The sequence below is a fragment of the Phaenicophaeus curvirostris genome, chromosome 9, assembly GCF_032191515.1.
Source record: "Phaenicophaeus curvirostris isolate KB17595 chromosome 9, BPBGC_Pcur_1.0, whole genome shotgun sequence".
Lineage (NCBI taxonomy): Eukaryota > Metazoa > Chordata > Aves > Cuculiformes > Cuculidae > Phaenicophaeus > Phaenicophaeus curvirostris.
The window spans coordinates 19,369,566-19,395,272 of NC_091400.1; the positions used below are offsets into that span (position 1 = coordinate 19,369,566).

Below are 25,707 nucleotides of genomic sequence, written 5' to 3' on the forward strand. Positions count from 1 at the left end.
CCTCGGTTCTAATATTGTATTTTGCAGAGTTAGAGTAACTGAACCCTGTTAGAGGAGTAAAGCTTGCACAAGCATGTTGTCCAGATGTGTTGTCTTTGCTGATCAGTGATGCAGTGGAAGCCTATAGAGTAGTACTGTCAGTTATCAGCATACATGGAGCAGGGAGAGGCTGTCTTTCCCTTTCATTTTAATTCAAATTGTGTAGCAGTTGGTACTGGGCTATGCATCTGCTTGGGCGGTAGTCATGTTTTACAGTCTTAGGCTAAGAACCAGTCCAAGAGCCAAACCCAGAGTAAAGAACAGAGCAATTCAAAATGGACTAGTTCATACTTAGAGCAGAACTGACGCTTTGCTAGGACAGTTTCAGAAGTAAGATTATACCGGTCAACGAAGTAGGAAGTAATGGTTTTCTGTGCTTCCAGTTGCAAGAGTGACTTTCTCATTATACTCTGTCTTGTTGCGGAGTGCATGGTTCTCATCTGCTCAGGTTAATTATACCCTGTTTCTAGACCAGGAAGGTATTAATATTCTTTGCTTGACCTGAACATTGCTACCTTCAGTGTTTATGCCTACTGTTTTCTTATATGTGCTAAAGAAAGCAACAACCTATAAATCCCATCTGAACCGATTCTCCAGACCCCCCCGACAAAATTACTTTCCATTTATCTCTAGGCCTTTAAAATAGTACCATACAGCATTGACGCACTGGACAAACTGTTGACTGATTCACTCAAGAAGAATATTCCTGCCAGTGGTTTACACCTGTTTGGAATCAACCAGCTGGAAGAAGAAGATATGACAACAAGTAAGTTGAAAGATTTTTGATTTCTTTTAGAACTTTATCTCTATCAGTTGTTTCACCTTGGAGTGTCTTAACACTGCAGTATGTGGTATCTGCACAGGCTGTCTCAAAAAACCTTGTATCTCAGCCAGGAAACTACATTTCTCATGATGCCCATAGAAGGGGGATTGCCATATGGGCTTGGGTGATGCTTTTTTATTATACGCATCAGTCTCGCTTCCTTGCACTGTGACAGAAGCAGCTACGTACACTGTGTCAAACCAAAGTGAAAAGGTGATGCTCTCCAAAGCTGCTCTAAGGTGCACAGTGAGCAGTCAGCAGTTGTTTTCATGTGACACAATTACATGGTTGCCTTACAGCAGCTGGATTCTACTAGAATAAAGGTCTAAGAGGTGCTTGCAAACCTGTGATCCTATACATCAAGCTATTAAAGCTCATAGGTCTCAAGCCCGTAGATGTACTAGATACCTCAGTTAATTTGTGCTGTTAGCTCCATTTTGAAACTGTGTATATAGTTTTCAGGGCTTTCACACCTGCTTTGGTCTGTGCGTTTGCTAGGAATTCTGTTTCTCACCTACTGACTCTGTTGTTGCTAGAGAGAAGCTTTGATTCTAACAGGCTGCTGTTCTTGCAGATCAGAGAGATGAGGAGTTGCCAACACTGCTTCACTTTTCTGCAAGATATGGGCTGAAGAACCTCACTGCCTTGCTGCTTACGTGCCCCGGAGCACTGCAGGCCTATAGTGTAGCCAACAAATATGGCCACTATCCAAATACCATAGCAGAAAAGCACGGCTTTAAGGACCTCCGCCAATTCATTGATGAATATGTGGTAAGAGGGAGCAGCAGTCCTTCTACATTGTCTCATGGCAGGTGTGGGCAGTGGCACCAAGCTTGGCACTTTGTGTTATGGGAGCAATAGAATAATAAAGGGCACAGTGTGGTGTGGTAGGATGTAGAAGATGGGCATCCAGCCACACTGAAAGCTTCCAGGCTGGAGGGTTGGATGCATCTCTGGAGCTGAGCTGGTTCTTGGAGCTTTTGCACAGAACAGATAAGAAGGAAGCAGAGACTGCTAGGCTGGGTTTCCTTATCATCCCTCGATCTAATGAAGTTTCTGCAGGGGTGTGGTTGTTGCCTGATGTACTCTTCTAAACTCTGATCTTGGCAAAATTGCAGCCCTTGTATCCCTCTTATTTTAGGTAGTGATAGAGTAACAGCATATACGTTTGGGAAGGGACAGTCTGAGAGGCTCTGATTAGTCATGGTACAGTCTGAATTGCCTGTTAGCTCATTCATAGCTGATCTGTGTAGTCTGCCTACTCCGCTTGAAATCCGTTTCTTCCTGTGTTAGGATAGCTGTCCATCTCCTACTTGTTCTTTCTGAGACCTCAATCTACAATTCAGTTCTCTTTGAGCTAACCACATCCCCAGAAAACAGTGTACTGACTTTTCCAGATTATGGCATGGACCTGACCCCAGCTGCTGCAGGCAATTATTTCTGTGGGGTCCTTGGGTGTGCATAGGGTTTATACTTTTTTTTTTCCCCATTTGAGTTGTTTCCAGCCTGTATGCTTCAGAATAACAAGTGGCTCCTTGACTCAGATCACATGAATTCTTGGGCAGATTTTTATTTGCCTTTGCTTTCAGTTGAAAAATTGTGGGTAATTGTCCGTAACAGTTGTCTGAATGGTGGGTGATAGGTCTGCCAGCCTTAGTGTGGTTTGACCAGCCTCTTACAATAGATTTTAAGCCTTGTTTAGGAGTCATGGGGGATCTGGGGCTTTCTTCTTGACATAAGCATGAATTAGGGTTATGCTTTAGAGCTAAAGGAAGATCATTTACTGTTCTGAGATCAGGAGGGTTGCAGAAACTGTAAACTGTGTGATTAAAGTATTTGCATTGCATTAAGTGGGAGATGCTTAGGAAGTTGATCCATCTCTTATTGCTATACTGTGCTTCTGCTGTGACCTCCTTTCCACCAGCGCGGTGACTAAGCTATGTTAGGAGTAGATCCTGCTTGCTGACCAAGTTATTTCTGCAGCTTAGGAGCAGAGCACACAAATGATCTGCACCAGCGTGTTCATTGCAAGGTAGTAGCTAGAAGCACTACTAGTATGGATATCTGAAAATCCCAGTAAACCCCTTTGTTCACCTAATTTTCTCTCTGGCAAAAATTCTTCTGTGCCTCCCTAAGGCACTGCATGAGTTACCTGCCTGACCCATGCTGACTGCGGAGGGAAGCGGGTGTAGAGAGTTGGAGGCCTATGAGATTGTGATGGTGGATTGAAGTAGTACTGCAACCGATTGAGATGGCTGTACTTGTGACAAAGTTGGGACCTGGAGAGAAGGCTGGGATGAAGCTTTATGTTTTGCTTCCTTGCATGGTTTGGTGATGATCTGCACTGCCTTCCCATCCCTTCCACTCCACGTTGCAAATATATGAGAAAGGGTTCTGCTGTCCTGTGATTTGAAAGTTGCCTGTATTACGTGAGCAGCTGCATGTTGTGAGGTTTCCTGTTAATCTCTTAGAAAAGGGTCTCTGTGCTCCCACTCTGGGTGTTATGTGCTGCTGCTGATGCCAAGAAACTGAAACTGAATCTACACCATAGCTAAAACTTTGCTTTCTTGTAAGTGCTATGTGTGTAGCAGACTCATCCCCTCATGGTCAGCTATGCTTATCCCAAAATAGCCTTTGACAAGCGTTTGTAATTTTAGAATGAGCTTTGCTTATGTTCTAAGAGTTCACAGACATCAGGTAGAACATGAAACTGGGGGCGATGAGGAGCTGTAATGGCTATTCAGAATGTGTCAGCACCAACTTGTTTCACCTTGATCTTGAAGATCTTGAAGATCTTGAAGGCTGGGCCCAGATAGCTGTAGTGGGGATTTAATTCCTTTGAGAAGCCTTATTGAGCTGCTTTTAGAAGTTTTTTTTCCATCAGTGGTGGGAGAGCGAGATATCTTTTGCTTGCTTTGATTCTCCAGATTCTTCTTATTTCAATGAGACTTGAACATTTTTTTTCTTGCCCTCCTTACTTTCCAGGAAACTGCAGATATGCTGAAGAGTCACATTAAAGAAGAGCTGATGCAAGGCGAGGAGGATGAGTCTGTGTATGAGTCCATGGCTCATCTGTCCACTGATCTATTAATGAAATGCTCCTTGAATCCTGGCTCTGATGAAGAACTTTATGAATCCATGGCTGGATTTGTCCCTGGTGCCTCGGAAGACCTTTGTGTGTATATTGATAGAATCAGAGAATTGTAGGATGGTTTTGGTTGGAAGGGACCTCTAAAGGTCATCTAGTCCAATCCCCGTGCAATGAGCAGAGATACCTTCAGCTAAATCAGGGTGCTTGGAGCCCCCTGAAAGGGGCCTAAGCTTCTCTGTCTGTTATCCCTAGTAGCGCCTTCGCTTGAGCTTCAGAGTGAGGGCTCATTATAGCTTTTCTGCTCTCACCAGAAGGAAACTGTGCTCCAGTTCTGGTGTTGTCTGGTTGATAAAATTGTTCTAAATGTTTCTTTGATTGCCGTTATACAAGATCAAGAGCTCCTTCCTCAGTACTTTGAGGATTCCCTGAACCTTGAGCGAGTGAATTAGCATTAGAGTAAATTTTGTACCATGTCTTACTTCTCCCTCTTGAGATCCAGGGACTCTGACTTATAGACACTGGTGGGAAAGAGCACTACGTAAAGTGTGATTTTACTGACAACTGGAAAACTGAAAAAAAAAAGGAGCTGAGCTTCTACCTCAGCACTTGGTTTGTTGCTAAAAATGTAGAGCTAATTCTGATAAATATGCCGGTGTTTAACTTTTTTGCCATTCCATTGATATTCAGTGAGGTTGACTGCAAATATCAAGTTAAGTACCAATGTTAAGCAACTGTAACTTTGCTGTTCTTGCCTATCAGCCTGTTTGGTCTGACTTCATCCCACTGATGTATTTTATGACTCCCACGATGAGCACAGAATCTACCTTATTATAGTTTAAGTATCTGCATAAGGGCTTCTGGTGTTTCTGCAGCTTTAAATGTGCTGCCTCAGGGGAAAAACTTTCTCACTGAAACACTTTTTCTTATGGACTGTATCTGTCCTGGATTGGTTTTCTGCTCTCTTAGATTAAACAATGTTATAAACCACTTTTTCACTGATTATAGAGTCCAGAGACTGTCAGTTCTCTGCCTGAAATCATAAACTCTTCACGGTTTTGATTGACTGATGCAGGAATAATATTTCTACAGAAATCAGGATTATTCTGCCTTCAGGCACAGATAAGTGGCAAGGCCGGCTGGACTCCTAAGGAACAAAGCTGCTTTTGTCTGCAATAATGGGAATGGGTGTTTCTAGATGTTTGGAAGCTCTGCCTGCCATCAGTGTGCTTCTGAATGGGGTTGATTGACTAAGACTGTGAAGGGGGAAAAAAACGTGTTTGAAACCACTTAGCCCAACTTATCTTCTTTTTGCCCCTGAAATGTCCAGATCTTCCAGAAACTGTGTGGAGTATATTCCTTTCTTTCATGGCTGCAAATCAAGTTCCCTGTAATTTAACAAATTTGAACTGTACTCTGAAAAGCCTATCTGAAAGTAATCTCATTTTGGGTCAGATTTAGATCAGAATTGCTTCCTGTCAAGAAAAGCATTTGGTGGTCCTGCAGACTTTTGGTGGAAGAACTAATTGTTTTAAGGCACTTGTTTCTTCTTCCTTGCTGAAGATCATCACCTCAATCAATCTGCTGCCTCAGTTGCTTGTGTGCATGTCCCTTTACCTGTTTCTGTCAAACAAGCCACATCAAGTTAAAAAGTTCAAGTACGGAGGTTTTCTTCACTCTGTTTGACAGATCTCAGGAAGGAGTTTGGCTGGTGTTTTGGATGAATATACAAAAAAGAACCTGCTGGGCTAGGAAGGGTTGTGATGGGATAGGAGAGGTTGTGAATCTGAAGACCAAGTCAGATTGTTTTCCTTAATCCTTCTCAGTAGCCAAAGCCCAGCAGTCATCTGTTTTTCGGGGAAGCTTCTGCAGGCACAGCCACATCAGTAGGATGGTAGGGGTCTCTGGAATCAGCACCAGAAAGTTCTTCTGGTGTGCAAATGTGTTGCAGGCTCTGCGGGCCAGGCTGTTGATACTTACGATTGCTTTACTGGAAAACAGAGCTGACTGATTCTGCTTTAAAATATTTTCCTTATCGATGAGATGCTGTATATGGCTTATCTATAATACCTCAGCAAGGAATGTATTTCCTGCTTCATCTGGAATTCTCTGAGTGTATTTCTCCTGCACAAGCTTCTCTGTTACCTTCTACTCGGGAGTCTTTGTACTAAAAATCTGTTTTTCTTATGCAGTCTGTTAGCCTGAAGAATATTTACAGGCTTGTCTGTAACAGTGCTTAAAATCTACCTGTGTTGTAACAGGTAAGGGTAAATTGACACAACGCTCCAAGCTTAATATTTGTTCTCTCAAAGAGAAAATGTTTCAACATTATTTAGAATACCAGCATTTGGGCAAACCCTCACTGAAATTAATGGGAGTGCTGGCTGGTTTAGCACTGACACTCTAGGGAATTGTAAACAACTCCTGCTGAGGTACTTTCTCCAGGTCAGAGTAGCCTTTATGTGAGTAGTTATGGCTGTGGAGTAGAGGACAATACTTGGACTACTTCAACTGTAGCCATACTGTGGCAGCATGCCCATTTATTGTGATCAAAATGTGCTTCCACCACAGTTTTTCAGAGATAAAAGGAAGGTAACATACCGCAGGGTCAATTTGTCTGGCAAGGAACTGGTTTAAGATCAAGGTAACACAGGACCAGAGTAGCCATTGTAATAACTTAAAAGTAATAGCAAATACTTGAGTACCAGAGTATTCTGTTAGTTCTTGTATTCTTCATCTCACTTCTGATTTTTGAATGCATTTTTATGTGTTGTTTTTTTATTCTCTGCATTTGATCCTGGGGAAGAACTTAGAGAGAAAGTGCAGAAACTGTGCAAAGGCCAGTTTTGCTTAAACTGGTGCTGCATGAGAGCTGCACACACCTGTCTTGAGCTGGTGATTGTCCCTTTAAGTTTTGAGATAAATGATGGAATTAAAAAAATGGAAAAGGTTTTACTGATCTACAGAACACTGCCTCCCCTTCTGCTGGAGCAGGGAGTGTTCTTTCCCAGGCAAGTCTAAATGCCCTCAGCAGCATAGATCATAAAGTACTCCTAACAAAATCAGTTTGAATTTACTAGCTCCTGCTGTTATCTTATTTGCTGTTCTTTAATAGTGAGACTGAATTGCCTTGTTTAGTTTCTTATCCTTAATCTAATTGTTCCCACTTCAGAGGAACGTTTCCCTCTTATTACACTTTTCAAATACCTGTAAAGTCAAATGAAATTTTGCAGGGCGTGTTCCAGGTCGGTGCAGGTTGCGGGTGGATGCAATTTATCCTAGTTGCTCACACGCTGTAGCAAACAGGAGCAGAATAGCAAAAAGGGAGAGTTATCTCCATCGTATCAGTCTGGTGGTATGAACTAGAGCATCAGATGAAATGCGTTGCCTTTTCTGCTTTCTTTTCACCAGCACCTTCTGCACACTTTTGCAAAGCAGATTATTTTGAGTAGTCTGGAGAGTGTGCAGGAGGGACTTAGAGAGCAAGGACTCTTGAAAGTGCTGAAAACTTGCTTGATTTTTGTGAAGGTTAAGCTGCCTGGTTTGTGTGTGTGTTATTAAGCTGTTTCACTTGGGGCATGAATAAGGCTGTAGTTTGTCTGTCCAAACTCAGACAGTGGCACTGGCCAAGGGCTGGTGGAAACAAGCCTCTTAGCACTGTTTCCATGTCCATGAACTGTGTGGACACTCAAACCCTCGATAATGTAAGTTTCATGCAGAGTTGTGATACTCTATCATAGAGAGTTTCAGCTGACTCAGATGTATTGTCCTGTAATATGCAGACCTCTAACACCTGAAGTGTGTTGACTTTATACATGACTCTAGCTCACATATAAATAAGTTGTGCTGCCCTTATTCTACTCTCTTACATACTCTCTTGCTCCTCCACCATTTTTACTCTCTTGAGACCAAGTTTTCAACACTGTCCACTTCGGTTTTCCTTTTTTCCTTAGTAATTGCGAGAATAGTAGCCTCCCTGTCATCCTTGAGCAAACTGAAAGGATTGTGCACAAAAATATAACTGCTTATACAGTTCTGAGTTGTGATTGATGCCAAACATTGAAACCTTTGCAGCTTAAGAGCCTTTTTTGAGGCAAATGTCTGTTTCCTGGGTTCCTCTTTGATTTTCTCCATAAACCAAAGGTCCAGTCAGAAGTATATCATGTCATACACCATCTTTATTTTATATTCATATTATATTATTCCATGTGTTAATGGCACAATCACCAGATTCATCTTTCTGATTTTTTTCAGATGTAGAGATGCTTCAGTCCAAACCAGACACTCCAACTGCTGGAGATGAAGTTTCTCTCACTACAAAAGACTCAATGCTCCGCAAGTTTTTAGAAGGTGAGACATGTTTGGAGAGGCAGATGGCTGCAGCACAGTTAAAGCAATTAAATGGAATTTGAGATTTCTCCTTAATCTGTTAAGTAGAGGAGCTAGTCCACACTGCTTGACATTGACATCTTTGCATTAGTGGGTACAAATGAGGCCAGACAGAAAAATATGCTTGTGAGGTGATTTCACAAATGTGGTTAGTTTTTTTACCAAAGAAAAGAAGTGATTTCTAGTTCCAGTCCCTGCCTACTAGTGAGTAGGAGTGGCTGTCTATTCAGGAATGGCTGCCTTTTGTCTTTGCTTTAGTGATGGGAATTAATTCTGGTGTCCTGGTGTGGGTGCAGGCTCTGACCAAAGCGAGACCATAGCTCCATGCTGTCCCCACTAGGCATGTTCAGGTTGTCCAAAACTTTTGCTGACTCACCATGTTCCATGGGAAACAAACTCACTTTTCCTGGGTTACCCAGCTCGACTCAGAGCAAGATTAACTCTGGAGCTCTTAACATCTTGTTCTGTGTTCCCTACTGAAACCAGTATTCTGATAGTCCCGTTGCATTGACTCAGCTATATGTTACAGGATCATTAAAGGAATGTCAGCCCAGTGGTTAGAGTATACACTTGTGACTTGGTAACAGAGTAGGGAGTAAGTATAGTGGCTTAATTCTTTTTACCAGCATGCAGGCAGGGGAAGGTAACTTTTAAATAAGGTACGACAGCATTTGATGATATTGCAGTCATGTTAGGGTAGAGTAGAATGGAGATGATGAGGTCGTGTAATGGTAGCTGGACCTTGTTAGGTACAGATGTGTGTACCCAGTTCCCTCTGAGACACATTGTTCTGAGATAAAATATATTGTCAGCTGATGGTGACTGCTGATCTTGGACAGATGAATAATTCTCTCTAGTACTTTGTAGACCACCACAGGTTTGACTAAAATTAATTGAACTAATTATTCCTTGACTTCCTAAAGACAGTTTTGAGTGGATGGTTTGCCTGTGGAATGTCCAGCTTGGCAAGAATGTGGTACATAGTGCATCTGGAGAGATTCAGTGTTCAGTGAACTGGACAGATTGTTTTTCTTACAAACTCTGTTCTGTTGTAGGCAATAACATGGATGTGCCAGAGTCGGAGGAAGAAGTTTACCAGCGGTACAGTGAAGATGTGTACTACTCAGTAGAACAAGATACTTTTCCACAGGAAATGGCTAGCAGACCTCCAGTTCCTGTTCCAAGACCAGAATCCAGCTCTCCACAGCCAGACAATGAGCTGTACATATCCAAAAGTGAGTTGGGTACCAAGACGTAAACTGCAGACTAGTCAACTGTAGAATGGCCTTGACATGGACTCCAGTTGCCAAATAAACGCCAAGAAAATTTACACATTTATAAGACCTGTGGTTTGTTTGGCTCTGAAGTCTTACTGTATAAGAGCTGCATTACCTTTGGGATCCAATTTCAGGTCTGTTTTTCATCTTCTACTTACTCTGAAAATGTGGAGGTGGTGTATCCTGAGGTCTTGATATGAGCTTGCTCTTAATGAAAGCAGTAGGGCAACAGATTATCCCAAAAAGGTATAAACAAGCCAAACTGAATAAAAGAATACTGTGCATCTTGTTTTGCTAGGCAATTTTGGAAATCATGGATGGATTTCACAAACATTCTAACAAGAACTACAGTAACGTGGGAGAGTAATTTCAGTGACCTCTGTGCGGAAAGCATATCCAAATTTCTATTAGAGGTGGCTGAGCTAAATTCATTGAGGTCAATGGAAGGGGAGTTCTACTGTACAACTCTTTATCTGGTTTTCATCAGTAGTCTTAGTAGGGTAACAGAAGCTGTAATGTAGTCCAGAATTGTGTATGCTTCCCATATTCATCCTTGCTATTTCTGTCTTCATAAGATGCATTTCAGTATCTAAAAAGCATTTGTTTTATAGTTTTTGCACAGAAAGCTCAAAGACCTGAGAATCTCTATGTCCCTAGAGGAAAGGTTAAAAAAGGTAAGTCAGAAGTTCACCCTGAGAATCTTTTCAGTAATCCAAAAGCAAATCTGCTAGGTAGCTTCATTTCTGTGAAATGTGACATAATACACAAAGTAAAAATACCTGTTTTACATTGTGTAGGAAATAATAGTCCTGTATGAATGACCCAACCTTTCTGATACTGACCCAACTTTTATATGGTATTGGAAAGTTTTTATCACTGCAGAGTGTGAGAGGGGTACCCTTTTTGTCACTTACTAAATATATCCTGTCCTGGAGTTTATCCTCAGTCAGGATCATAGTGGTCATTGAAATCCTTTTTTATGTTGCAACCTCCATTACTTCATGGAGTTGATGTCCCACTTTTGATCCTCCGGATATAGCCATGGCCAGCTGATTATCACCTGGGATTTAACCTTTAGTGAACAGCTTGCCATTGATCTCTGCACTTCCAAAACTGTGCCCTTATTCTTTCATCTCTTATCCTGTGTGCTACCACACCTGAGCTTTTATCTCATGTGTTGGGAGCTCCTCTTCATGTTGAAAATGAGTTACACAGAGCCATCATCAGAAAGATGAGTTTTCACCTTTCTTTCTCTGGAGTTACACTGCAGAGATTGCCTAAGAAGAGTGTAGCTTTCTGACTACCAAGGTGAAAGATCTGTTTTGTGGATTGCTGAGGAGAAAGAGATTTTTGCAGTGATAAAGCAGAGTACTTTGAGGAGTACGTTTTCTTCTGTTCACTTAAACTCTGTTTTTAATAACAGAGATTATCCCTGGGACATATTTGCGTACAAGGCTACCTCTCATCTGGGCGTTTAGCCCTGACAAATAGCAGAATTGCATAATGACAAAACATTCTTCTGCTTAGGGAAACATTCAGCCTGTAATACTGTTTTTTTTTTTAATTTGCATTTCTGCTATATCAAATGTACTCCAGTTTCTTTGTTTTCAGTGAGGAGGGCAGATGCCACAAGTTCAGTAATATTTTTGGTGTTCTTTTCTCTTCAGAGACAATAGTCAGGCCTGTAAGGGACCAGTCTCAATCAAGCATATATGATCCATTTGCTGGAATGAAAACCCCAGGTCAACGGCAACTCATTACCTTACAAGAGCAAGTGAAAATGGGAATACTCACCGTTGATGAAGCAGTACTTCATTTTAAGGAGTGGCAACTGAACCAGAAAAAGAGATCAGAATCATTCCGGTTCCAGCAGGTACAGGCACATTGCACTGTTTAAGAAATACAGCTGTCTCTCTAGGTATATATCATAAGCTGTTCAGTGTGACACGTTTCTTTCCTGGTTGGAGCAGGAAGACTGTGAACACAATCCCTCAGCTAGCAGAGTTCTCTCCTGACACTGAGGGGCTATTCCCACACAGCTTCAAGCAAGTAGCTGGTTTTACAGATCTTTTTGTTTTCTAGTAGTATTGCTAGATTGTTACCTTTCTAGAGGTTACCTAGCACATACCTGCTGGCAGGGAACTTCTGTGACGAACATTTAGCTTGTCAGTTCTCATCCATTTCAGATCCGTGAAGACTCAGGGTCTCAGATGGTGCATTGGCTTTGAAGTCTATCTTGTAGATGGTCTGATCCCTCCCTGGATGTTTGATGGCTTCAAGGCTATCTGTTCCCTGCAGCTCGGCAGTGTCCAGTAATAGTCATGACAGAAAGCATGGTGTTTGGGTGGTTTAGCTGAATGAGGGAGTCTTCATGTCAGCAGCAGCAACATAATAACTGGTGGAGCTAGCAATCACAGTTTAAAATTCTCAGATTAGTGTGCGATTTCCTCTTTAAAACCACTGCCTGATTATTTTGGAGCATTGCATTCATGCTGCGGCAGTCTGCTTTCTCACTTCATGTGCTGGTCTCTGGTATGTGACATTGTTTTGGGAGCTGTCAGAACAAAGCCAAGACTTTTCTTGTCCTAATTCTCACTTGCAAGGGTCCTCTCTATCCAGGACTAGCCAGAGGACTCCCTTCTTCTGTCAACAAAGAATGCAGTGCTACTTTAGTACATATCTGTTACCAGTCTTTTGACCTCTTGACAAACAGATCTCTGAATTAACTTAGAAAAATGCAAGAATTCATTGATATATATTGCAAGGTTAGGGAGAAAAACAAGCAAGAAAAAAAACCCCAAGCATTCGTCATTAGCTCCAGATTTAAGTAGTAATTAAAAAAAAAATGAACAGTAATGTGGATTATGAGACACCTTTTATTGTTCTAGTGAGTAGAAGTAAGGTGAAAGCGTTCTGAGAAATGCTCAGTATCACATCTGTCTACCTCAGGTTGCATTGGAGGAGGTTCAGATTAGACATCTGGAAAAATTTCTTCACTAAAAGGGTTATTGGGCACTGGCACAGGCTGCCCAGGGAAGTGGTTGAGTCACCATCCTTGGAGGTCTTTTGAAGATAGGTAAACAAAGTGCTCAAGGATAGGGTTTAGTAGTGGACAGGTATGGTTGGACTTGATGATCTCAAAGGTCTTTTCCAACTAAGCGATTTGATGGTTCTGTGATGGTTCTGACATGCTCTATGCCCCATCCCATGAGCAGCTTCCAAAGTCTGTGCTCCCTATCTTGCGTCATGATACAGCAAGCGCTCCATCTCCTCTTCCACCTGTTCAGGGGTTTCCTCCTCTTATGTATGTACATATTTCCCTACTGGAAAAGTGTGCGTTTGGGGTTTTTTTTATCTCTCCACTTTTCCTTGCTGTAAGGTGCACTATGCTGCCACACATTGGTGAAGAGACCTTGCTCCCAGTTACATTTCCAGGTGTTGCCTCTTGCTCCAGTGGGGACATCCTGAATTCTTTCTGAATTGTCCCTCACATTCTGAGATGCATGGCAGCCTCCTCTGTCCCTGTAGTCAGAATTATCAGTTTGTTGGTACAGAAAGGACTTGAATGTGGGTCTTGTTGCTGTGCCAATGTCACAATGGAAGCAGAAAATAGAGAGAGTTCTACGCCAAATATGCTACTTGTTTGCAACTGCCTGTGAGTCTGTGAACTTGACCTTAACATACACTGTGAACTTCTGAAAAAAACTTGGCTTTTGAAAAGCATGCCTGGATTTCTGAAGGGAAGAGATTAAAATCTGTTGACATGGTTTGGACTTCAGCCAGGTCTTGCAGACTTTGTTACAACTTAGTTGCAAAGTTAGCTGAAGTATAATATTGGTATTGTCAGAAAGCTGCTCATCCTCCTTTATCCAAAGTCCTGAAAATAATATCATTTCATGTTTTTAGGAAAATTTGAAACGGCTGCGAGACAGCATAACCAGGAGGCAAATGGAGAAACAAAAAAAAGACGGAAGTGCAGGTAACAGTCTCTGATTCTGCATTGGCTGATAATGAAGCAGTTAACAATATTAGCAGGCTTTTCAGGCAGAAATGTATCCATGTGTATTGTAGTCAAGTGATATTTTAATATTCATATCCATGTGCCTGTTGGCTAAAACGTAGGGAAGTTGCTTAACTCTTCAGTTTCCCAGACTAAAGGAAAGGATGCCCATGTCTGTTGAGTGAATCTTGATTCATTCAGGTACTGTTATGTTTGTTTTAACTTTGTTTTTAGGTGCAAAGCTGTCTTGCAGAGGCTGTACCTGCATAGACTCTCCTGAGCTGTTCTTTATCTCTTCCAGATTTGGAAATCACAGTACCCATTCGACATTCTCATAATACTTTGGGGAAACCAGAATGTGGAATATATGAATACACCCCCAGGAAAAATGTTTTCCCACCAAAGAAGGAGTTAAAGAGAGGAGACTGGAAAACAGAAAGCACATCCAGCACAACAAGTAAGCAAACCCTGGTGGTCACCCTATTTACAGAATAGCTGGATGGAAAACACCTCCCCAGCCTGACTCTGGAGTCAGCTTGGGGGACAGGACTTCTGTTCCTGAATCCCAGTAGTGATGCTGCCACACCAAACCCTACGTGCCTCAGGCTGGTTATTCTGAAAAATCGTAAGAGCAACTTCAGGTACATCAAGTGGTTTGGGTATCTTGTGTTTGTGTCTCTGCAGGAGGAGAACTTGAAAGCTGAGTGAAAAAAATGCCTTGAGCCTTCTCAGGGAAGGCATATCACCTGTCTTTAGTTCTTAAAAGTAGATGGCAGCTGCTGTTGTAGAAAAAAAGATGGCTCTCTTGCAGTAACTCCGAGCAGGCAGTTTGCTCTTCTCCTCTGAGGTGTATAGTTACATTACAGGCTGGGAGCCAGTCTCTACGTGTCATTTCCTCAATTATTGTAGATAAAGGATAGCATTTTTCACTGGTAACTTTTTCACCTTTTGAGTGACTTGGACAGTCTGCACATCTTTGTTTTTTTGTTTTTTATTAGGTTTAATTTGTGCAAATTAAATCCCTGCAGTCTTGCTACTACTGCAGACTGAGCAAATCTTGCAGAAATCACTAAGATCATTTTGGTCCTCTGGAAGGAAAACAGAGTCCCTGTGAGGTTACTACCTTTGTGGCTCTTGGCATAATATGGCTGGCACATATCCAGAGTAGATGCCAGAGGTAGCTGACTAAGCCAGTAACTTGCATGCAAGCAGTTGTGAGAGAAATGCAAATGAGCCCGCACAGTTTTCTGTGTACAGCTTGGCTCTCTTTCCCATGACATGATTGTGAGAATGGACACACATTCAGTAATTTGCACTCTTAAGTGCTGCTGTTTGTACCAGCTGATAATGAGAGCTACCTCACCAAGATTAGGGAGGGACTGCATCTTATGAGAAAACCTCTCTAGTCTTCATTTAAATATGTAGGTTTCTGAATATGAGAGTCTCCGTGTTGCACAGCCACATGGAACATTATGTATTTGTGACTGAAACCAGACATAGCAGTGTAAGACATGCTTGTGAGTTGCTGCCCCCTTCAGAGAGAGCATGACTAATTCCAAAAACATTCCCTGTTCTGAGCCCATACAAGTTAAACGGGTTTGCGGAAATGGCTGCTGAACGTTTTTTGAACAAACCTCTGATATTTAGCTCTGAAATAGACAGAAACATTCTTGTGATGAGTGAGGGTCCTTGTGAGAGGAGATGGTGAACAGCTACTGGAAGCAGTAATCTCTCAAGCAGTCACTTATTCCAGGAATGTGTATGTGACAGTGCTCAAAGCCATTTACCTCCACACAGTTGTTAAGGACATGGGGACTGATAATTTCAATATACAGAAATGTTGGGTGTGTAACACTTGTGAAGATATTTGCCCAACTTGCCAGCTGATACTGGCACTGGTCCTTTCAGTAAGATTATAGTTGTGAATATTAAACCAGAAGGTTACAGCAGGAATCTAGAAAGAAAGCGAAACTGAACATTTTGTCCCTGTGCTCTGTGTTTTATGAAATGTCGTTGTTTGGATCAATGCATGAAAAATAGCAGTGGAAATAAATTAATCTCAATGAGCATTAAATGATGTGTGCAGGAGGTGAGCATGAGGCTAGGAGGAGTCCTGAGTTAGCGATTTGCGGTTAAATCACCAGGATTTAATAATGGGTTTGTTTTCTCTTGCTTACTCACTCCAGGTAGTGCAAGTAACCGTTCAAGCACTCGGAGCATATTGAGTGTCAGCAGTGGGATGGAAGGGGACAGTGAGGTAAGCTGTCACCTCTGCTATATATTTGTCCACTGTTCTTAAGCACATGGCTTTGTTATCGTGCAGAAGAAAAGGAGTTCAGGGCTGGCATTGATTTTGCAGAAGTAGTAAAATGGCACTTCTGTAGTGACGCTAACAAGAAGGAAATTCTGCTGGTTTGTAACCTCTTTTGTTCATTTTATAGGACAATGAAGTCCCAGACACAGCTAGAAGCCGCAGCCCAGTTGCCCACCAAGCAGAGAGGCTGCCTTTCCCAGAAAGACCTCCCAGAGTGCCTCCTCGAGGTGCAAGCAGGTAAAGCTAAAATGCAGCTCAGACATGGGCTTTCAGTGAATTAGTATGGAAACGTTGGCCAGAAAGCAGAGCAGGAAGCAAGTGTCTTTCAACAATACCTAACAGACTATAAAAACACACTGTTAGGGATTGTAAGATTGTTGTTTCTGATTTGTAATACTTAGTGGAACTGGCACCTCATTGCTCTATAACTGCCTGAAAGGAGGTTGTAGAGAGGAGGGTGCTGGCCTCTTCTCCCAAGTGACAGGGGACAGGACAAGAGGGAATGGCCTCAAGCTCCTCCAGGGGAGGTTTAGGCTGGACATGAGGAAAAAATTCTTCACAGAAAGGGTCATTGGGAACTGGAACAGGCTGCCCAGGGAGGTGGTTGATTCACCTTCCCTGGAGGCGTTTAAGGCACGGATGGACGAGGTGCTAAGGGGCATGGTTTAGTGTTTGATAGGAATGGTTGGACTGGATGATCCGGTGGGTCTCTTCCAACCTGGTTATTCTATGATTCTATGATTCTATGGTTTCCAAGTTGGTAAGATATCTATTGCAATGCTGTTACTGTGGTTCCCACACTGCGAGGGACGGCACTACTGAAGCGCACAGCATTTGCCATAGTGAGACTGACACAGCTGGAGTAGCATCCTGCCCTGGGAGAGCCTTAGTACCTGATCCTGGTGAGAAGATCCTCTCGGAACATGCAAAGCATAGTGCAGAGGGAATTCCCTTTGGGCATTCCCTTGGACTTTGTTTCTTTTTACAAATTTCAGGTCCCTTCAGAGCACGTTTGTTTACATGTACATTTGGCCTCAAAATAAGAACTGCACTGGGTTTATAAAAGCTGTTGAGGGGTCTTGCCTTGATTTGGTCAGATCACCACAAACTTCAATGACCTGTAAACTTTCCTTTGGTCCAACCAGTGCAAGTCTATGAGAGGGATATAGACCGGTGAAGTAGTGCCCTCTCACTAACTCAGCAGCCTCCTGGAGCTGGTGTGTCCAAACACCATCCACCTGCAGACTGCAAGGTTGGGGTTACAAGAGATGGGGAATGGCAGCAAGTTCCTGCCAGACGAAGGAAACCTGCTCCCCTCAACCAGACAGCAAAATCCCAGATCCCCTGGTGAACAAGTACGATGTGCTGCAGGTGGAATCCAATCCTGAGGATGAGGATGATGGCTCCCACAGCCTAGAATCTTTCCCTAGGCTGCACCATCCTCAGAAAAAGATAAAAACATCCTCCATTAAGAAGAAGAGGAGGGTGATTGTTGTAGGGGACTCCCTCCTAAAAGGAACAGAGGGACCCATTTGCAGACCGGACCCGCTCCACAGAGAGGTCTGCTGCTTACCAGGGGCATCAGTGAAGGAGGTAGCTAGAAAACTTCCTTCCCTGGTCCACGAGACAGACTACCATCCTCTGATAGTAGTCCAAACTGGTAATGATGATCTAGTAAACAGAAAGACCAAAACCATCAAGAAAGACTTCAGGGCCATTGGGAAAATGATGGAGGACTCTGGGGCACAAATAGTGTTCTGCTCCATCCCAAGACTAAATAGAGAGGAGCTGGAAGTCAGGAAGAAGAATTCGATTAATGCCTGGCTCCGAGCCTGGTGTGAGGAAAGGTGCTTCGGCTTCTTTGATCATGAGGTGGCTCACGCACCCCCAGACTTTGTTGCTAAGGATTGGGACATGTGTGTCTCCTAGTGGGGCTAAAGCCTTTGCTAAAAACCTAGCTAAGCTCATAAATCGAGCTTTAAACTAGATGTGAAGAGGGAGGGGGTTGAGCCCAGGCTAAACAGAAACGAGCCTGGATGTGGGACACTGGTGATTTGGAGAGGGTGTGCTGGTGAGGACCACCAGTACCTCACCACACAGAAAGTGGGGGAGAACACACCTGGGGGTGCTAAGGGAGATACGGGCACTCTGGAGCTAGCTACTTCAGTTACCAGGCAATTGGGAATGAACTCTGTTCCCTCTAAGAGGGCTGAAGGCTCAGCGCTCAGCTGAAGTGCATTTACACCAATGCATGCAGCATGGGGAATAAGAAGGAAGAGCTGGAAGCTGTCGTAGGGCAAGGAGCCTATGATGTCGTTGCCATCACAGAAACGTGGTGGGACGACTCATATAACTGGAGTATGGCTATGGTGGGGTACAAACTCTTCAGGCGGGATAGGAAGGGTAGGAGAGGAGGCGGGGTAGCCCTCTTTGTAAGGGAGGACTTGAACACCATTGAGATGGATTGTGGTGATGAGGAGATTGAGTGCCTGTGGGTGAAAATCAGAGGAGCCCCCAAGAAGGTAGATTTTGTGATGGGAGTCTGTTACAGACCACCCAGCCAAGGAGAAGCAGCTGATGAGCTCTTCTATACACAGCTGGGGTTAATCTCTAGATCAATGCCTCTCATTCTTGTGGGAGACTTCAATCTTCCTGGTATCTGCTGGAAGTACAATAGAGCAGAAAGGAAGCAGTCTAGGAGGTTCCTGGAGTGTGTGGAAGACAACTTCCTTGCACAGCTGGTGAATGAACCAACAAGGGAAGGTGCCCTCCTGGACCTGCTCTTTGTGAACAGAGAAGGCCTTGTGGAGGATGTGGCAGTAGGTGGACGCGTAGGACAAAGCGATCATGAGATGATAGGGTTTTCTGTTCTAGGTGAAGTGAAGAGGGTGGTTAGTAGGACAGTAGCATTAAATTTCCAGAGGGCAGACTTTGAACTCTTCAGAAGGCTGGTTGGCAAAGTCTCATGGGAGACAGTACTTAAGGGCAAGGGAGCCCATGAGGGCTGGGAGCTCTTCAAAAAGGAAATCCTAGCAGTTCAGGAGAAAGCCATCCCCATGTTCCGGAAAAAAAGCAGGCAGGGGAAAAAAACGGCTTGGTTGAACAGAGAGATCTTGAGTGATATCAAGAAGAAGAGAAACGTTTATGGGCTCTGGAAGAGGGGGCAGGCCTCTTGGGTGGACTACAGGAGGGAAGTGAGATTGTGTAGAGAAAAAATCAGAAGGGCTAAGGCTCAACTAGAAATCAGATTGGCAAAGTCTGTGAAAGATAACAAAAAATCCTTCTATAAATATATAAATAATAAAAGGAGGACTAGGGAGACCATACAGTCCCTATTGGACGCAGAAGGAACAACAGTGACAGGGGATGAGGAAAAGGCTGAGGTACTTAATGCCTTCTTTGCCTCAGTCTTTAGTTGTAAAGAAAGTTTTTGCGTCTGTGTACAAACCCAGGAGCTAGAGGAGCAAAATGAGGCTCCCATGATCCAAGAGGAAGTGGTCAGAGCCTTGCTAGCCCGACTAGACACCCACAAGTCTATGGGGCCAGATGGGATTCACCCAAGGGTATTGAAGGAGCTGGCGGATGTGCTGGCCAAACCCCTTTCCATCATCTTCCAACAGTCCTGGAAGACTGGGGAAGTCCCACTGGACTGGAGGCTGGCTGATGTTGTGCCCATCTACAAGAAGGGTCGCAGGGAGGACCCAGGGAACTACAGGCCTGTCAGTCTGACCTCAGTGCCAGGGAAAGTCATGGAGCAGGTGATCTTGAGTGCTATCATGAAGCACATGCAAGAGAACCGGGTGATCAGGCCCAGCCAACACGGGTTCACAAAAGGCACGTCTTGCCAAACTAACCTGATCGCCTTCTATGACAAAGTGACTCGGCTGCTGGATGAGGGAAAGGCTGTGGATGTGGTCTTCCTGGACTTCAGCAAAGCCTTTGACACAGTTTCTCACAGCATTCTGCTTGAGAAACTGTCAGCCTCTGGCCTGGACAGGCGCACACTCTCCTGGGTGGAAAACTGGTTGGCTGGCCGGGCCCAGAGAGTGGTGGGAAATGGTGTGAAATCCAGCTGGAGGCCAGTGACAAGTGGGGTTCCCCAGGGCTCAGTGCTGGGTCCAGCCCTGTTCAATGTCTTTATCAATGACCTGGATGAAGGCAGTGAGTGCACCCTTAGCAAGTTTGCAGACAACACTAAGCTGGGTGGAAGTGTTGATCTGCTGGAGGGTCGGGAGGCTCTGCAAAGGGATCTGAACAGGCTGGACCGCTGGGCAGAGTCCAATGGCATGAGGTTTAACAAGGCCAAGTGCCGGGTCCTACACTTTGGGCACAACAACCCTATGCAGTGCTACAGGGTAGGAGAGGTCTGTCTATAAAGCTGCGTGGAGGAGAGAGATCTGGAGGTGTTGGTTGACAGCAACTGAACATGAGCCAGCAGTGTCCCAGGTGGCCAAGAAGGCCAGTGGCATCTTGGCTTGTATCAGAAACAGTGTGACCAGCAGGTCCAGGGAGGTTATTCTCGCTCTGTACTCGGCACTGGTGAGACCGCTCCTCAAATACTGTGTTCAGTTCTGGGCCCCTCACCATAAGAAGGATGTTGAGGCTCTGGAGCGAGTCCAGAGAAGAGCAATGAAGCTGGTGAAGGGGCTGGAGAACAAGTCTTACGAGGAGTGGCTGAGAGAGCTGGGGTTGTTTTGCCTGGAGAAGAGGAGGCTGAGGGGAGACCTCATTGCTCTCTACAACTACCTGAAAGGAGGTTGTAGAGAGGAGGGTGCTGGCCCCTTCTCCCAAGTGGCAGGGGACGGGACAAGAGGAAATGGCCTCAAGCTCCACCAGGGGAGATTTAGGCTGGACATTAGGAAAAAATTTTTCACAGAAAGGGTCATTGGGCACTGGAACAGGCTGCCCAGGGAGGTGGTTGATTCACCTTCCCTGGAGGTGTTTAAGGCACGGGTGGACGAGATACTAAGGGACATGGTTTAGTGTTTGGTAGGAATGGTTGGACTCGATGATCCGGTGGGTCTCTTCCAACCTGGTGATTCTATGATTCTATGAAGTCCAGGCTCCAGAGGCTTATCTCAGTACAAATGCTAGTAATATTCTCCATCTGTTAAAACAGTAACTACTAACATGTGGGTGCAGTAAGTTCTGTATATTGGCTTGGCTCTGGCAAGAATATAGCTGGACTTTATCTGTAGTTAGTTTGAAAAAAAAGTTTTTTGAGTCTTTTGATATCTTCCTATTGCTCTTCATCTAATTTTCAGGAGAAAGCTATTATACAATCAAAGTTTTATTCCAGTGAAGTATTATGGCATCTTTTTCAGTGATAGTAGTATTACTGCAGCTGCAAAGCAGAACGAACTTGGATTGGAACGGGACTCTGGCATCTTGGCATCTGCTCTGTTGCTGAATCACTGATAGCATCTTTTTCTTGTATGACTATTATTTGTACAGCATTCTTAGCTATGATGTTACTGCATGCTATGTGTTGTTCCAGAACCTTATTCTCTTATTTTTTTTAATGCATTTGAATTCTCTTTTTATAGGCCTGTAAGCTGTGAAGGCTTTTATCCTCCACCTGTGCCTCCAAGAGGTCGCTGAATCTCTCAACATCTCTGTTTGCATGTGTGTTTGTACAGATATTTTTGGATTGTCTTAAATTATTTTTAAGTGGGAGCCAAATGTTTTCTTCCCCATCATTCTCCCTAAAGCTCCCGTGACTTTTCCCATGTTTTCCACTGAGATTTCTTGGCCGTCTCAAACTTCTTTGCTTGGAAGAATTTTGGTGCTTTGGGACTTCAAGAAACAGTTCCATAGTTGGGAAGGAGAATGCTGATGTGTGTGCCTTGGCAGCCCTGCACCAACATGAAGTTTCCCTTTGACCAAGAAAGAACACGTCCTTCTAGAAACTAAATCCTGATAAGCATTGTTACCAAAACCCTTGGTACAACCTACAAGGGCTAGCCTGGAAAACATGCTTGAAAAAGTAAAGAAAATAATTTGTTTGAAGAACACTTATTATAGCAGGAGCAGGTGAATGTACTGCTGTTCAGTGTAACATTTTGAGTACAGGCATGCTGACCTTTCAGAAAGTGTGGACTCTCCCTCCAGCAATCATTAAGCCATGGGAGGAGGAGGAGTTTTCTTTATTCAAGAATGTGTTTTGCATACAGCCTTAGAAATGCATTTCCCTTTCCCCTTTCCTCCCTGAAGAGGACAGACATTAACAAGCTGTTGTGTGTGCTGCATTTACCATGAAAATTCCGAAGGCAGCTGGTAAGGGACCTGCTATACCACAAAACAACTGTACTTAAACGTTTTTTTGTGGAGGGTGTGGGTATTTTGTTACTTGAAATCACATGACTGACTTGTCAAATTAGAGAAAGAAATTCGCAGCAGTGCTATATTCTGTATCTCTTATGTGTGTTCATTGTAGAAGCAATATGAAGGCATTTCACTTCATAACCAGTCTCCAATAATAAATGCAGACACCTCACAAATACCAGCTGTGTGGCTAGCCTGCTGCAGTGGGAACAGGCAGCCTACAGGGCTGGACTCAGCTTGCTTTACTCTTCCTTTCTAGTGATGTGAATCTGCAACAGCTGTGTCCAGCCTTTTTTCTGCCTGAGAGCTCACAAATTGGAGAGCTTCCTGGTTTGGCTCTGTGTTCTAAATGTAGAAAGAATGCAAAGCAGAAATCAATTTTGATTCCTCATCTTAAGGGTCTTGAATGATTAAAGTAAGGTGGTTTGAGGTTTGTGGGGGTTTTTTTGTTTGTTTGGGGTTTTTTTTGGGGGGGTGAGGGGGGAGGCAACAGTGTTTGGTTTTTTGGGTTTTTTTCCTTCCAAGCCATGCAATCCTCTGTACATATCTTGGTCCTTGGGCAACAAGTATAGGGCTCAGTTTGTCCATGAGTGATGCAGTTAGGAATTCTGCAAGATAACATTCACGGTAGAGAATTAAGTATCATTACCTGCTTGGTTTTGAAGCCATTCCCTTTCCTCCAGCCCCGAGAGAGATGTAGATACATCTGTATTAGGTGATCTCTCAGGTACGGGTGGAACACATAAAGCTTCTGTCCACTCGTGGAAGCTCCCCTTAATCTGTAAGAGAACAAGTGATAAAGTTGTAGGTCCTTTCTCTTGCAGGGTGGCAAAGCCAATGTGCAGAGCTGCTGGAGTGACAAACAGCAACTGTGACTCAGCCAGCACTGAATGAAGGTGGAGAAGCCTCTGTTGCTCTCAAGGGTATAGGCATAAGCTAAATATCATCTACACATAAAACTCTGAGGGCATGACTCCAAGAACAGTTCATATAGCCTCTTTTTTTGCTCTTAGAGGGATACAGGCCATATGCCGCAGGCATATAGCTAAAGAGGTCACCTTTTCTTTCTTCTCTCTTTTTTTCTTTTTCTTTTTCAAAGGACCCCAGTGCCTTCCCAGTGCTTTCTCCAGTAACTGACACTACTGGCTTTCACTGACAGAATAAGGTAATGGTGAGGTGGAAGCTGCTTTTGTGATGCCCGTCTTGGAACAGAACAAAGTGTCAAATCGGAAGCAGGGAAGGAGGTTTTGGTGCTGGAATGAGGAAAATGGTAGTATGGATAAGTGAAGGAAACAGGGATAAGAGCAATAAACTAAAAGAGGAAATTCAACAGCTTCATTGTCTACACCTGCCACACATGCTTTTGTTTGCATACAGCTTTGGTTTTGCTCCAAAGTTCCCAGCCTCCTTAGTACTGGCTCCAGAACTTGGAACTCTGATGTGATAATTTTTCTGCTTCTGTATCTGCCAGGCACAACATAATGTAGAAATATAGGATGTTGGGAAAAACTGTAGCAAGGCAGGAAGGAAAGAGCAAAATACAAAAGTGTATCATGCAGAAGATTTCCTTGCAAAGCTGTTGGACTGAAGCAGCCCAGGGATCAGTCTTCTCCAGCTAATTTTTAGTTCTGAACCCTCTGCATGCGACAGCCATATGTCTTCTATGAGAGGGGGATATTTGAACAGTATCTGAATATTTGTCTTCGTGCAATCTTAATAACATGGCTGCAAACTGAATTTTTATGCTAGTACTGCAGCAAGGTGTTCTATAACTGAATTGCTGAAAAGCAGTTCCTAAGTAGCCTTTCAACTACTCTCCTGTTGGTAGCTTGGACCCTTCCTTAGTCTGACCTGACATATCATACAAAACCAAGTACTAGTGGGGCTCTGGTTTGAGGAGAGGAGGAGATGAACTAGGACCGGTGGGTCTGAGAAATATTGTAAACGCAGTTTGTTCAGGCCCCTTCTGCACTGTATGGAGGTGGGGAAATGGAAGATCCAGCTATAGTCTCAGGTATTCCCTCCTCACTGTCTCTTCATAATCTCCTGGATTAGTTAGGGATCTCACCTAGCAGCAAGGAGAAAAGAAACAGCGCTGTTAAATGCAGGTAAACAAGTGTGACACTTGCATGACTTTCATCACTCTTTGCGGGGGGGGGAGCTGTTTCTGTCAAACAGCTCAAGAGCTGAACAGATGATAAAATCGCTGGTAAAAAGCTAATGGCCTTACCACACATAGGGGCATCAACCCATCCACCAAGACCAGGTGACAGCTGCGTGATCTGGGGACAGTGTTTGCTCTTCGTGCAGCGTGCCTCCCAGCCCCCTGCAGATGGCTCCGGCTGGCCCTGTTGTTGACTGAGAGACTGAAGTGCTGAATAAACTGAAGATGCTGAAGCTTCCTCTCTCAGTGTCCCAAGGGAAAGCTACGCTATTTTGAACTGAGATGCAACAACTAGGAAGAAACTTACAGTATTATCAAAGCTGTATAGTTATTTCTTTCTTTAAACAATATAAATGGGTTATGAATGTGTTCTGACAAGCATGTCTCTCTACAGTGACCTTGCTTCAGCTGTGAACGTGCTATGTGGAAAAGGGTTTGTCTAAGTGGAGTTTCCTAAAAAATGTCCAGGGAAGTTGGGCTGAGTGCATAAGACCATAGGGGAAAAGCTTTTATTATGGGTATGGTGGTCGGTGGTAAACAGGGAAATTCGTTTTACATCATTTCTACTGAGCAAGTAGCAGCACAGAGAAGCCCCTGCATTCTGTTTATCTGTCTCCTCGTTGGCTTGTGCATTAAGAAGATCATGTAACCCCTATTTTTATGCTGTTATGCTTGGAGCTCTCTGTATTTTTTTCTGTATTTCTTCAGTTTAAAAACTGCCTGATCAATGAACCCTTCATACCGTGAGCTTTTTAACTCAGTGGGTTTGTCTGGTTAGGGCTTTTCTGATTTTGAACTTGTAGGTTGAGGGCAGTTCCAAGCTTACACACAGGTTTATTTTAGCTTCCCCCTGGTTCCGCTTGGCAGCTGTGCCCTCGGCCAGGGCTGGCTTTCTGCACCGCAGCCAGCTTCTTCCCTGGGTACAAGTGTCGTGGAAAGAGGAGCCACGGACTCCCGAGTGTCCTTGCCCCCAGTTCTGTGGCACGCTTGTCCCAAGTGAGGTGGGATTGTCTCATTGATCATTGTCAGATGACTTTATCAGTGTAATTACAGGCATCATGGAATGGTTTGGGCTGGAAGGGACCATAAAGCCCATCCAGTTCCATCTCCTGCCGTGGGCAAGGACACCTCCCACTGGCTCAGGGTGCTCAGGACCCCATCCAGCCTGGCCTCGGAACACCTCTCGGGATGGGGTAGCCACGGCTTCCCTGGGCCAGGGCCCCAACATCCTCATCGTGAAGAATTCCTTCTTAACGTCTAACCTATGTCTTCCCCCTTGCACTTTAAAC

At 43.9% G+C, this 25,707-nt stretch overlaps 1 protein-coding gene across 3 annotated transcripts in view; it reads left to right on the forward strand.

Annotated features, from left to right (window-relative positions):
• PIK3AP1 (phosphoinositide-3-kinase adaptor protein 1) overlaps window positions 1–22,687 on the forward strand; it is a 40,152-nt gene extending 17,465 nt beyond the window's left edge. For all 3 annotated transcript variants that reach the window (XM_069864229.1, XM_069864228.1, XM_069864230.1), the window contains 12 exons: window positions 673–805; window positions 1,437–1,633; window positions 3,848–4,037; window positions 8,205–8,300; window positions 9,395–9,574; window positions 10,228–10,290; window positions 11,284–11,489; window positions 13,523–13,595; window positions 13,918–14,073; window positions 15,803–15,873; window positions 16,058–16,167; window positions 21,477–22,687. In XM_069864229.1, the coding sequence (XP_069720330.1) occupies window positions 673–805; window positions 1,437–1,633; window positions 3,848–4,037; window positions 8,205–8,300; window positions 9,395–9,574; window positions 10,228–10,290; window positions 11,284–11,489; window positions 13,523–13,595; window positions 13,918–14,073; window positions 15,803–15,873; window positions 16,058–16,167; window positions 21,477–21,531 (1,530 nt within the window). In that variant the 3' untranslated portion in view covers window positions 21,532–22,687. The remainder of the gene's footprint in view (window positions 1–672; window positions 806–1,436; window positions 1,634–3,847; window positions 4,038–8,204; window positions 8,301–9,394; window positions 9,575–10,227; window positions 10,291–11,283; window positions 11,490–13,522; window positions 13,596–13,917; window positions 14,074–15,802; window positions 15,874–16,057; window positions 16,168–21,476) is intronic.
• The last annotated feature ends 3,020 nt before the right edge of the window (window positions 22,688–25,707 follow it).